The sequence below is a fragment of the Sander lucioperca genome, chromosome 23, assembly GCF_008315115.2.
Source record: "Sander lucioperca isolate FBNREF2018 chromosome 23, SLUC_FBN_1.2, whole genome shotgun sequence".
NCBI lineage: Eukaryota > Metazoa > Chordata > Actinopteri > Perciformes > Percidae > Sander > Sander lucioperca.
In genome coordinates, this window is record NC_050195.1 from 1,808,953 (window position 1) to 1,823,102 (window position 14,150).

General features: G+C 41.9%; 1 protein-coding gene across 1 annotated transcript; it reads left to right on the plus strand.

The window, feature by feature from the left end:
* The first annotated feature begins 432 nt into the window (after positions 1 to 432).
* Positions 433 to 13,705, plus strand: trpc1 (transient receptor potential cation channel, subfamily C, member 1). The gene is made up of 13 exons (XM_031304902.2): positions 433 to 1,001; positions 1,868 to 2,022; positions 2,157 to 2,258; positions 2,362 to 2,564; positions 3,477 to 3,608; positions 3,814 to 4,009; positions 4,810 to 5,146; positions 7,138 to 7,277; positions 7,874 to 8,023; positions 11,885 to 12,069; positions 12,308 to 12,509; positions 12,849 to 13,043; positions 13,206 to 13,705. The coding sequence occupies exons 1-13, from the start codon at positions 836 to 838 to the stop codon at positions 13,431 to 13,433; spliced, it is 2,391 nt and encodes a 796-aa protein (XP_031160762.2). The 5' UTR covers positions 433 to 835; the 3' UTR covers positions 13,434 to 13,705.
* Positions 13,706 to 14,150: the final 445 nt, after the last annotated feature.

Genomic DNA, 14,150 nt, shown 5'->3' on the forward strand with positions numbered 1-14,150 from the left:
TGCATGTCCGAACACATCAATTTTAATGACATGTTCACATTACTGCATGAGGTAGTCTGTCACTAACATATCCAACACAATCCAGCACAGACCATATGTGTCATTTTTTCCTTTCTCACATTGGATGAGCATGTATTTGAGCCATATCTAATTTGCATAGCTAATGCTGAAGAGTTTATGCAATACAATATACAAATTACAGTGTTCAATTTTGTCAGCATATATATGGTAGCCAAACATCATCCAAATGCCGAATAGCCTACATCTAATCAGCATGAATTCTGTTTAACTTGCAAGTATCTGTAAACGTATTTTGGCAATAGGCTATGAAGAATGCTGGACAAGTATATCTGCGCGTGTCACACTGAGATAGTCAGTACAAAGCGGCACTGAAGTGCCCTGTTACGTAATTGTGAAGCACATCGGCTTTGCGCCTGCGAAATGAACGAGCAGGTGGAGGAGAAAACATGCGCAGTGGCGCCTCGTCAGCAGCATCAGGACCAAAAAGATCCCCAGGAGCCTGCGATGTGAGAAGATGGTGCATGTAAACACGCTGCGGGGAGATGACTGTGTCGTTTCGTTGGACGGCAGTCGCCACTTGCATCTATGAACACGAAGTTTGAAGTCATTTCGTGCGAAAAAAAAAGAGACTAAAGGAGGAGGTGATGTTTTAAGCCAGCAGAAGCGCGCACACGTAGCAGCATTGGTTTAGCCTCACGACGACGCTTTAAAGTCTCTGCTGCGCTGCGACATACAACAACAAAAGGACTCCTCTCATGTCAGCCCATATGACAGGCTTTCTTGTGTAGGCTAATGCTCGCTGGTTTCTAGTGGGATGCACATCAGTGTTTGGCCGTACTCGCTCTCCGTCGTAATGGCAGCTCTGTACCAGGGCACGGACGCTTCCTCTCCGGATAAATTTCTGGCCTTGAAAGACGTGAGAGAGGTGAAAGAGGAAACTACGCTGGATGAGAAGCTCTTCCTGCTGGCATGTGAGAAAGGTTTGTTGTCATTTGTTTCCTCCAAAGTAAACCCAATCCCATATCCATTGCTATTCTATTCAACATGGTCTGTTTAAGATCACAGAAAAGCTCTTGTTAATTATGTTAATGTTTGAATCAGTTGACTGTTGGCTGTGGGCTTACAATATTGATTGGTTAGGATATTACTGAAGCATTATGTGTGATATCAGCTTGCTCTGTAGGTAAAATATACCATGACTAACAGCTTGACAGATTTACAGCAGGGTCAGTGCAGCAAGCAGCAAACTGTACAGTCATAACTTACCACATTTTTTCCAGTGAATACCTCCCAACAGCTGCCTACATGTTGGCCAGTGTGGAAATGTGCCCACGGGGTATAGGATATATTTAGCTGAACGTCTGCTCTTCTGAAAGTTTTTCTCCCAGGTCTGCTGACTTTTCACAGCTCCTAACAAGGAAGGTCCATGCAAACAAACTGAAGGGAAACTACACAAGATGCAGAGTGTAAAATGGAAAAGGGGCATGTGCATGCTTGTCTCGTCAGATGGGAGGAGAATGTTTCATTGATAAGTTAAGAACATACAGGCAGACGTTGTTTTAGGTGCACAGGCCAACAACTGCCAATGTGACCATATAGAGTATCTCTAAACATGGCTCAGCTACAGAAAGTGTCCTTTGAGGGAGATGTTATTGTTATACATGACTGAGGTTAATAGGACTGCTGGAGCTCAGCCTGCTCTGCGAGAGTGTTTGGCTCATGACTGCAGCTGTGTGTGTGTGTGTGTGTGTGTCTGTTCGGCGCCATCCTTATAGAATTTTCATAAATCTGATTCTGCAGGAATTTCTTTAATCCCTTCGTGCCTTGTCTTTGACGTGCTCCTCAGGTGACTACTACATGGTGAAGAAACTGCTCGAGGAGAACCGACACGGCGAGCTCAACCTCAACTGCGTAGATGTGCTGGGCCGGGACGCCGTCACCATCACCATCGAGAACGAGAACCTAGACATCCTGCAGCTTCTTCTGGAACATGGCTGCCAGGTAGTAAACACACACACACACACACACACACAGGACAAAACAATGCACAAGACATTGCTTTTTCAATATTGTCGTTCTCTAAGTTGTTTTTACCATCCGATAGCTTCAATAATGATGCTTTTGTTTCTCTGTAGGCGACAGATGCCTTGTTGGTGGCCATAGACTCTGAGGTGGTGGGAGCTGTGGACATCCTCCTCAACCACAGACCGAGGCGATCCTCCAAGCCCTCAATTGCTGTAAGTCTCCTCTCATTACTGCTTAAGAAAAACACTGTAGATGCAAAGAACAGGTTCTGCACAGTATTCCATCTTTTAATCCATGTATTTCTATCTTTTATAGAAACTGATGCAGCGTATTCAGAACCCAGAGTATTCTACCACCATGGACGTGGCTCCAGTCATCCTGGCAGCCCACAGAAATAACTACGAGATCCTGACTATGCTGCTGAAACAGGACATCTCGCTTCCCCGGCCACATGCTGTAGGCTGCGAGTGCACACTCTGCAACGCTAAAAACAAGAAGGACAGCTTACGACACTCCCGGTACATTCTACCTTAGTGACCTAGAACACAGCAAATGTAGGCTGATAGTATAAATATTGTTTGATTTCCCCAGATGGAGCATTAAGATCCCATTGATCTAAACCAGAAGACTAGTGTTGCGCTGAATTACTGTAACTCGGAATGGTCAACATCATAGGCATCATCTTCCGGATGATGCCTGTGTTATTTTAAGCAATGATTGTCTTGGCCTTGCTCTGGTATGTAGGGCCTTAAACGCGGCTATGAATCAGTTGCTCTGTCAAGTGAAGTGTTCAGGAAAGATTCATGTTAAACATGGTGGCGCCTTGTGTTGATGATAGCATCAGCTTGAGAATGTCATCTAAAGTATCTTGATATGCATTGCCTTTTTTGTTGTGAATGCTTTTATCTGCAGTGCTGTGAACATTTACAGTGCTCTCTTTGTCCCACAAAGGACTCCTAATGCTCTCTGTTATTGCCAAGCTCTACTTATCTAGCTGTTGAGTGGTTTTCCAGTATTGGTGTATTATAATTTTTTTCATATAAGTAGTGGTTTTACACTGAAAGATAATATCACTATAAAGTGTTATTTAAGGGGAAGCTGCAAAGCCAGCAGTGTTTCCTCTGGGAAGCAGCGACTCTTGGTTTCCATTTTAGACTTGCAGATGAGATTTTGCTGATGTCCTCTGCTGGGCCCTTTTGTTCTCTCTGCAGGGCAGTGTAGCTTCCCACACAGTGAGCTAAATGAATCAGTCTGCAGCTTGGCTGGCAAACAACATAGAGGTCAAATGAAACAGCTAGAATGATCTAGATTTCCTTTTTTCTCATCCGTGCACTTGTGATTCGTCCTGTTTTCTTCCTTCACATTTTCATCACCCCATTCTTTTTGCAAACACTCTCACCTCCTCATCCACCTTGGCATTTTTGGATCAGGTTCCGCCTGGACATCTACCGCTGCCTGGCCAGCCCCTCTCTGATCATGCTGACTGAGGAAGATCCCATACTCAGGGCCTTTGAGCTGAGTGCAGACCTCAGGGAGCTCAGCCTGGTCGAGGTGGAGTTTAGGTATGATTGCTATCAACTGCTGCCCGTCATGTCAGTGCACGTTTATCTAACTTCTTTGCACATCCAGACTAGAAACGTGTCGCACAAACATATGTACATACATGCACACAGTGATATTGTAAAAACCGTTTCCTTTATAGAATGTAACAGTTAAGAATGACAATCTTTCATGTGGTCTGATTGTATCTTAATTTCCTTGCTCAAGGAATGATTATGAGGAGCTGGCGAAGCAGTGTAAGATGTTTGCCAAGGACCTGCTGGCTCAGGCTCGAAATTCTCGAGAGCTAGAAGTGATTCTTAACCACACATCCAATGAGGATCACCTTGACAAGAGAGGCTTACTGGAGGAGCGAATGAACCTCAGTCGACTCAAGCTTGCCATCAAGTACAACCAAAAAGAGGTTAGACAGACAAAGTCAGCAACACATTCATGTATTTCTGGCAGCGTCAATAGCAAACCAATCAGCAATGCAAGTGAGTTGAGGAAACGATTTGATGTATTACTTGATAATTTAATGTGATAACTATCCACGGATCAGTGGAGAGAACATATATATATATATATACCTCTTATATACTGTACTTTATGTCGGACTTAACATCTGCTCCAGCATACCATGTGCTTGTCTTTTGGAAATATGATTTTGGCAGGATAAAGTACTTCCTCCAGGCAACGACAGTCAAAGAGTCAAGTTTGAAGGTGGGGGGCAAATTACTGCTGTGATTGCTCAGTGTAAAAAGTTTGACTCATATATCACAGTACAGCCAGTGGCATACCATGATTTCGTGCTGGAGAAAAAAACAGTGATAAGGTTCCTTAACTTAAGGTTTCACATCAAAACATTGATATGTTTGTAGCTAACTCAATTAATAACGTGCTGGTAGGCAGATTTTGTTACCTTCAGACGGAGCCAGGTTTGCTGATTCCCCTGTTTCCTTTCCAATCTTGTGCTAAGCTAAGCTAACCATCTGCAGCTTTATATTCATCCTAGAGACATGAGAGTGGCATCAATATTCTCAAAGCTAATACGCATTTATATATATATATAAAAAAATATATATATATATATATATATTTTTTTTTTTTTTTTTTTTCACTTCATTGAATTTTCATTACACTCACAACTTTTGTTAAATTCAACCTGTAATTTCAGCTTCACATCTTCACATTGATATTTTCTTTGTCACTCTCTCTCCGCAGTTTGTGGCTCAGTCCAACTGTCAACAGTTCCTCAACACCGTCTGGTTTGGAGAGACGGCCAGCTACCGGCGCAAACATACCTGTTTAAAGATGGCCACGGTGCTAAGCGTGGCAATGCTTTGGCCACTGCTCTCTGTCTGCTACCTTCTGGTGCCACGCTCCCGTGTGGGCCAGATCATCCACACGCCCTTCGTCAAGTTCATCATCCACAGCGCCTCCTACTTCTCCTTCCTGCTGCTGCTCAACCTGTACTCTCTGGTCTACAATGAGGGCAAGAAAAACACCATGGGCCCTGCTCTGGAGATGATAGATTACCTGCTCATCCTTTGGATCATAGGTCAGCTTTTTACTCAGCTTTCAAGCAATAAATAACATACTAATGTGCATAATTGAACAATTATTCATCTCTTAATGGACATAATAGAACCAAGTATAGAATAAGAATCCAATCAATCAAACCAGAATTTAATAGAATACAGTTGCATAGTGAAGTGAAAATGAGAGATTCCTGTTATGGTCTGGCTAAAGTCCAGTTTCCTGTATCCATAATCCTATCATACAGATCATGACAAACAGCTGTTTCTATACTAAACGACAGAAAGCCCGGCTTGACTGGATTGAATTCAGTTCTTCTTCTAATTATGCTCTATAGAAGGGAAAGCTTTTTCTCTCTCCCCTGTGGTCCATCTGAGTGCTGGAACCACTGGACTCATATATGCACACATGAAGACAGACACATGCACACAAGCCATATCTGTTCAGATTCGGCTGGATAGTGACAGTTAGATATTGACTCTGTCTCTCTCTGGGGAAGGGCCTCTCTACCTTCCTCTTCTGCCAAGAAACCATTAGCATGATCATTCAATTCCTTTAATGGCCCTGCCTTCTCAGCAGAGATATTTGTCTCATGGTTGCAGCATCCTAACCCTCCTCCAGATCGCGACCACACCACATTGGTCTAGGTTTCACTATCATCGCTGGGTTGATAAATCCTCCCAATAACTGCTCCTGACAGGTTATAAAAGGATGTAGAAGCACTTCTAGTATTCAATGTTATGAAGATGCTTGCGGGGTAATTTGCAATTTATTCTGTATATTGCAGGAGTGAGATCAGCAGTTGAGTCATTAGACAGAAGTGTAAGGGGTTTTTCCATGGGCCACGATAGCCCACTAGAGGGGGAAAGATCCCTTAAGTACTGCAAAAGAGCAACATCAAAGATCAATTTTAACAACTTCATCAGTTTTTTTTTTCCCTCATTCCAAACGGCTGCACTGCAAAGATGTGATGCAGTGGTGCAGATTTCACACCCCAGGGTCTCTGCAGCATCAACAAAACACACAAGATGAGTTAAATAACAAGGATGAGAATTCTTATGATTTACAAATCAAATGCAAATGTTATCAGGATGTGAAAGGGAGCTATTAAAGTTGCTACATGTCTACAGACAGCACTGATAAGTCACACAGCCACTTTCCATTTCTTTTGCTTTCCATTGTTCTCTCCTTCTCCCACGCTATGCCCCCCCTCTCATTTGTCTCCTGTTCTCTCCATCCTGCTATCCCCCTGAGCCAGATGCTTCACATTAATGAGGAAATCAGATGCTGAGACTGTGGGCTGGTTTAAGTGAATGTATGTGTGTGTGTGTGTGTGTGTGTGTGTGTGTGTGTGTGTGTGTGTGTGTGTGTGTGTGTGTGTGTGTGTGTGTGTGTGTGTGTGTGTCAATGCATCTCTTGCTGTCTATAAGTGTGTGCACTGTGATGAACTCAACAATTCAACTGTAGTAGAACTCAAATTCAATCATTCCATAGTAAAATCCAAGCTCCTACTAACCAGACAAAATGGATGGAATTTGTTCTGGGACAGATACAAGACACGTGTAAAATAATACCTAAAGGGATTTCTGTGCCAAACTCTGTCACTTCTTTGCTTACTTTCTGTTGAAACCATGGGAACCAATAACAAGTTTAATCAGGTTCAATGTAATGTAATCATTTCTGAATCAATGCATAGAGATTGTGTCACAGTGCCTTGACATGCAGCTGGAGTCTTTCTCTCTTAATTTTATTATCCCTACTGTACATTTAGCACGGATGAAATTCCACATGGACACAAAAAGACGGCCATCTTTATTAAATTCCACACACCTCCCTAAATCCCACAGATGACACGTTTTCAGGACATCAATCTCCGATTTCTGTCTCATACATTCCTGTTTCCGCTGGGTTCCAACCGCTAGATGACTTATGGTTGAAGCGATTCCTTTGCCAGTGGTGTGCTTATATATGTGTGTGTGTGTGTGGTGATGGGGAATTCCTGCTCTCCTGTAGGTATGGTGTGGTCGGATGTGAAGCGTCTGTGGTACGAAGGGCTGGAAGACTTTTTGGATGAGTCAAGGAACCAGCTGAGCTTTGTGATGAATTCCCTTTACCTAGCCACCTTTGCCCTCAAGATAGTTGCTCACAGCAAGGTACATGCACGTTACACACACTATTTAGATATAATATGTAATAGTGGATAACTGCATATAACAATGGATTCAGAAAGATAATTCATTTCACTATATATATTTATTTCTCATTTGCTTTCTTGCCCAGAGTTTAATGGTTAGATGAGAAGATAGACAACAATCTCATGTACAAGAGTGGTACTAAAACTCTCTGCAAAAAAAGTGAATAAGTGTATTTCCCAAAATGTTAAAGTTTTGCTGTAATTGCAAAATATGTTTTACATGTTTTATAATTATTCATTCGGAAGAAAGCTTGATATATAAAATGACTCTGAAACTGTCAAAACAGTCGCTATTCTCTCTTTAACTGTTTTTAAATCTAGATATTAAAGGTTATTTCCACATTTCTTTATGATTGTGCATACCGTATCACCACTTCATAGATACAGTAGCTTTACTTTTGATACCACTCTGCTGAAGCTGTTTAAGCACTGAGCAGGCATTAGGCCTAGCTGAGATCAGCATACCTGATGTAGCTAAGTAAGTTAGTATTACATTAGACTGCTTCAGAGCTGTCAAGTGTTGTTGCTGTCTGAATGTGTTTTATTGCTCTTCAGTTCAAGAATGTGGAGGACACAGAGAGGAAGAACTGGGATGCCTTCCATCCCATCTTGGTGGCTGAGGGCCTGTTTGCCTTTGCCAACGTTCTAAGTTACCTGCGACTCTTCTTCATGTACACCACCAGCTCCATCCTAGGGCCACTACAGGTAGGAAAGCAGTGGTGACACACTAAAAGTAGTTGTGAGCTCAGTAGCTGGACATTTTCAGAGTAGGTTTGATTCTCAGTGGAGCCAGACATGCAGCAAAAAGATTTAAGTGCGATCCCTGTGGAGGTTTGAGATCACCTATCCAGCCGTGGCTTTTTAAAACACTTTAAATGCGGGGAAAAATGACCAAATTATTATGATTACAAAGCTGCTTCCAGTTTCTATCATTCTCTCTAACCCCACCACGCACACATGTACACCACCCACTCTCTTCCTCTTTCAGCAAAGTGTGAACACTCAAGGACAAACCCACACTAAACATCACGCCAGCTGTGCTTCAGCAGTATCATGACCATCATCATAAGCATTAAGTATAAGCACAGTGAACTGAGGCAGATGAATGTGCTCTGCCATAATAATATGCTCATAATAAACTGAACACAGCATCATAATGCTTTGCAGCTTTAGTGCTATATGCATCATCATACTGCTATCATCATTTCATATCATACGAGCCTTCAGTTTTAGTTTATACAAAATGTATTTATCAAACTTCACTTTAGGCTGTGTGTTTAAAGCTGGAGGAGCTGACTCTATACACCCACAACACATTTTCATTGGATCATTTCTATCACAATCTGACACATACAGCAAGTCTGATCCATTGCCATCTTGACTGCAATAATACTGATAATGTGGCTTCTTTTTCTGATGAGTTTGGGGCATTAGACATTTTTAATAACAAACAGCTAAATTACGATCTATGTGAGTGAAAAATGTTTAGTAAACCTCTCTAAATCCTGGATTTGATCCGCTTGGTTTAGTCTGAGCTGGCAGTGTCTTTCAGAATTAGCAGACATGATCTCTTCCGTTTTTTTCCTCAAAAGGTTATGGATATGTTTAGCAATACAGTTGTACTGATCTGCTTTATGCCTCAAAATAAATCCAATTTGTAAAAAACAAATATTTAATCTGAAAATATTTTTTGTGGTTTTGTAGTCCCTCAGACTGCCTCATTTGACATGGGTTCCCCCATTTTGTAAGCATATAGTGTTTGTTTACAACCACACAGAAGTACAATAGTGCTATGTTTCTCACATCCTACTGTATTTGATCCCTCTCTCATTCGTTGCCCTACATTTAACTACTGCCAATTTAATACTTTCATACACTACAAGACATTCCCTGTGTCATTTCTTAAACATGGAGGTTTGATGGAAGAGCGATATTCATCATCTGCCTGTGTAATGATTTAAAACTGTACCAGTAAAAAGCCTGAAGCTACAGAGCGATTTCTGGTGGACGGTGGAAAACTTAATGGACAAACTTATTTTACAACAAAAATATTCTGTTGTTTTTCCACATTCCCAGACAAGCCAAAAATCTGGTTTGATTATTTTCTACTTGGGCTTTTCAACAACCTCAGTGCTATTAGGTGTCCCTTTTTATCGCATCATCCATTTTGTGTATCGTCCAGCCAGCCAACATTAACAACCCGTGTGTGACTTTATTATATAAAGCAAGTATGCAGTGAAGTCAGTCTATTTGTAGGTATGCCTTCCTGTCATTAAGTTAAGCGCTGTTTGTGGGTGACTTATAAAACACTAAGGGTGCCCTGTCGATTGTTAATGAGCACTTTTCACCTACAATCTCCTCCATCTTTATGCCTCCTTTTCTCTTCTTTCCTCTTTCCCCTCTCTCCACTCACACACTCACTCACTCACTCACTCACTCACTCTGTGACATCACTGTCTGGCTTGGCAGAACGGAAAAATTATCATCTTTGGAAATAGATGTGGCTGTGTGTTCATGGCCGCACTCACAGGGCAGACATACCTCCCGACATACACATGCACCTACACATTTCCACACTTGTGTTATGTGAGCGTGCAATTAGTTGCACTCAGCTGAGCTTCTACTAACACACACACACACACACACACACACACACACACACACACACACACACACACAAAGACAGTGAAGCAATGCTATGTGGGTTGCAGCCAGTAATGCACGTTTGTCTGATCCCCGTACTTCCAGAAGGCCAACTCACATTTCTGCCGGGTAATGTCCCCTACTGAGGTTGGAAAGAGTTAATCTACTATCAACAGTGTGCTTACAGTGAGCTTACTCATGGGCTAGACTTAAACTCACGAACAGTGTTAATCTCCCAGGCATGTATGAGTGTGTTTCAGAGAATAGACATAAGTTGTGCCCCAGTTCCTTCCAAGTATTTATTGTAGTGCGTTCTTACTGCAAAAGTGTAAAATACCAGCTGGTGTTGACGCTGTTGTTCCACACTGCATTGTACAAAGAGACTCCCAGCTGGAAAACATAAAAACAAATTGGGAACATCGTTGAGACAGTTCCAGGAATATCTTGGTGGGCAAAATCTTTCTTTTTTTACTTGTTATGTCAAGTCAATGTATTTATAGTACAATTATATAACAACAAAAGTTAAAAAGTGTTTTACAGAGAAATTTTAAATGTATTTAAATAATTACTCATTCTTGTTAAAAAATGCTGAAGTATATCATTTCTTATAACAGCCTGCTCTACTGTACTGTATACTAGCAAATTAATATGAGCGTGAAGAAAGTGTTTGTTCGCATGCATCTATGTGCATGCGAACAAACAAACATACAGTAGATGCATTTGAGGTACCTGAAATGCATTAGACCCCCCCTAAAGTCAGGGTTAAATGCTCCTGACCTCCTGGGTTCCTGCTCTGTTTGTACAACATCTAAGTTAGGCGACCTGTCAGGCTGGGCTAGCAGGGAACACCCTCAGCTCCTAAATCAGACGTGTACAAAGTGGTAGAGGAATACACTGGGGAGATTTAGACATGACAAGAGAATGAATCACCCAAATAGACTAGCCCTTCTCCTCAAACAAGCTGCCTGGGTTTCAGTGCAAATACTGCAGTCGCCATTCACCTTGAGGTGCAGGGAGAGCAGTCATCCCTCACATTGGACACTGTGTATGTGTTTGTGTTTTGGTAGGGCGAGCGTGTTCTGACCTTGTTTGAGCATCTCTAGGCCCTAGCAAACAGATGAGCCACTCAGGTCTATAAGTAAGTCTGTTTCCAATGGTCTGAGAAGAAATTCTCTGTCTTCAAGCCCTCTTTTTGGCTTCTTCCATGTTTGTCTGCCTTCCCTCAAGGTGAGAGCACTACAGCTGCCAGAATATGTTGCTTTTTCCACCTTCTCAGGGGGTCACTGCTAAACAAGAACATGGGGGGGGGGAAGTAGCTACAAGTGGTCAGAATGTTTGCCTACTCAGGATAGGTGTTGGAAGAGTACCAAAACATCAAAATCAAGTAGGAATATAGCTAAAGTTTTAAAGACAGCAGACATTTTAACTTGCCATAGGAGGAAAAGCACAGGTGCAACAAATAACATTTGGGAGGGGGGTTGAGTCATGTCAGTGGGTGTCCGGGGCCTTGTTGATGAGGCTGACTGCAGAAAAGTGTGCAAGTACACAAAAGTTAAAAAGCTGATAAGAGTAAAAAGAAAATGTAGTTGATCAAATCTAGTTACGTTAACCCTGCAGACCACATCACCTATACATCCAAATGCATGACTCAAAGGTTAATTTAAAAAATAAAATATCGTTGCAAAGATAAGGATCTACCTTTACCATATTAACTTCTCACTTGTTCATAAATCAATCAAATTCTGTAAGGATCAGATAAACTTCCTGTCTGGTGTCAGATCTGACTCCAGCTAGCACCCTTGATGATTAGTAACGATTGCTGGCAGAAAACTATGTAAAATAGAAAGAAATGACTCATGTCTACTTGATTTGCATCAGATCAAGCGGCACAGGTTTAACAGACAAATATTCATGTCTCCCCAGATCTCCATGGGTCAGATGCTGCAGGAGTTTGGAAAGTTTTTGGGCCTCTTCCTGTTGGTGTTATTCTCCTTCACCATTGGACTCACCCAGCTTTATGGGAAGGACCACAAAGACCCAGACAAGTATAAACCAAAGGACTGCGAGGGAATATTCTGCCAGCGACAGAGCAATGATGCATTCCACACGTATGGACCAACTTCAATCTGTCATTTTGTTCTGCGATGACAACAAGGATGAATGTGCAGAATGCTTGTTGAGAGATGTTAGAGACTATATAAATACAGCTGATAAAGGCATATCATTTTTTTCTGATTCAGGATTTAACTGTAAAATACAATGTCATTACAATATATTTTTTGCGGTTTTATTGTGAAATGCATCCTAAATGCCCACTGACATGTACCAGCTTCCTCTGTTTCACAGGTTTATGGGGACCTGCTATGCCCTATTCTGGTACATCTTCTCCCTGGCACACGTCGCGCTCTTCGTCACCCGCATCAGCTACACAGAGGAGCTGCGCTCTTTTGTGGGTGCCATGATCATAGGCACCTACAACATTGTGGTGGTTATTGTGCTGACCAAGCTGCTGGTGGCCATGCTCCATAAAAGCTTCAGACAAATTGCTGTAAGTGTAAACAACTTTTTAGCACATAATGACTTTGTTTCTCAGTGCTGTCAAGGGTAATTTGAGATCAACTTGGAACTGAAAGTTGCAACTGTTTTACTGTCATTTACTTGTACAGATTTTTATTTTTCTGTAATTCACCCCGAAATGATGCACAGATGTTAAAAAGCTTTTACTGAAGCTGCACATTAACATTATTGTCAAGAAAAATGTGTCCCTCCAAGGATTTCCACAAAAGAAAAGTGTTGCAATTTCAAGATTCCTCTCTAAATGGAGAACAGTGTGTGGAAGTTAATTCTCACATTCCTATGTTCTCAATGTTCTTGTTGGCTTCTGTAGAATCACGAGGATAAGGAGTGGAAGTTTGCTCGGGCCAAACTATGGCTAAGCTACTTTGATGACAAGTGTACCATGCCTCCACCGTTTAATATTCTCCCATCCCCAAAGACTGTCTGCTACCTGGTGACCAGCATGAGCAAGTGGATCTGTTCGCACACTTCAAAGGGCAAGGTGAAGAGACAGAACAGCCTCAAGGTAAGAAAAAATTGTTCCATAACTGTCAGAACCATAACTTGTAATTGTAGTATTTTCTGGAAGGTTTATTTCAATCCCTTCCCGTAATCATGACCAAATGTCCATTTGGGCTTTGTCTAATAAACTGTCATCGATTTGAATTACTTTGTCTTTTCCATCCAGGAGTGGAAGAACCTGAAGCAGAAGCGTGATGAGAACTATCAGAAGATCATGTGTTGTCTGGTTCATCGCTACTTGACCTCAACACGGCAGAAGATGCAGAGCACAGACCAGGCCACGGTGGAAAATCTGAATGACCTGCGCCAAGACCTCTCCAAGTTTCGCAACGAGATGAGGGACCTGCTGGGCTTTCGGACCTCCAAATATGCCATGTTCTACCCAAGGAGCTAAAACAAAGACAAAATATCTCTTCCCCTGCCCCCTATCCTCTTGACAAAACCTCTGCTTCTCGTTTATCTGGGATGCTGTGTGACCCGAGCATGTGCAACAACTCTGCTCTTTTGAGTCACAGAGGCGACTTTTAAACCTGGACCTTAACTAGAAAAATATATATTCTCCATCAAAGCCTCAGGCCCCCTATGTATTATCCAGCTATTCAACCTTTTTGTAAATAAAAAAAGCCATTGTTTTCAACAGACAGACAAATAAAGATTTATGAAAATATTTGACCCTGTGGGGCTTTAAAGCTTTAGTGCGTAACTTTTTGATTCAAATGAATGTCTGTTACAGTCAAGCCATTGCCAAATGAGTTGCTACAAAGCTAATTAAGCTCCACAAAACTCTCTCTGTATTTCTCAGTATGTTCAGAAACTAGTGTTGTCCGGCGAATCCTCCGTGTCCTCCTTGGCAACTGCGTGGAGGAGGGGTGGGGGTGGTGCATGATCACGGAAGGCTTGTATCATGTGGACACGCCGACAGTTTTGTTGTCATTACTTAGAATTCCTCATGGGAAAGACAGAAACTATGCACTATAGTTTTAATGGCATAAATATCTGATTTGCTGAATACCAATGCTGCTTTTGAGATTTGAAGTTACTTGTCGATTTCTTCCCTTGAAAACTGATCTTTGGCCACTCACATGAGTAAGCCAGAAAACTGTCAACTGTT

What these genes read in the sequence shown, in the direction of transcription:
- trpc1 (XM_031304902.2), top strand. Translation starts at nt 836, where the DNA reads ATGCACATCAGTGTTTGGCCGTACTCGCTCTCCGTCGTAATGGCAGCT. An exon ending in TTCTGGAACATGGCTGCCAG is followed by an intron (nt 2,023 to 2,156) that starts GTAGTAAACACA and finishes GTTTCTCTGTAG; the next exon opens with GCGACAGATGCCTTGTTGGT. An exon ending in CCTCCAAGCCCTCAATTGCT is followed by an intron (nt 2,259 to 2,361) that starts GTAAGTCTCCTC and finishes TATCTTTTATAG; the next exon opens with AAACTGATGCAGCGTATTCA.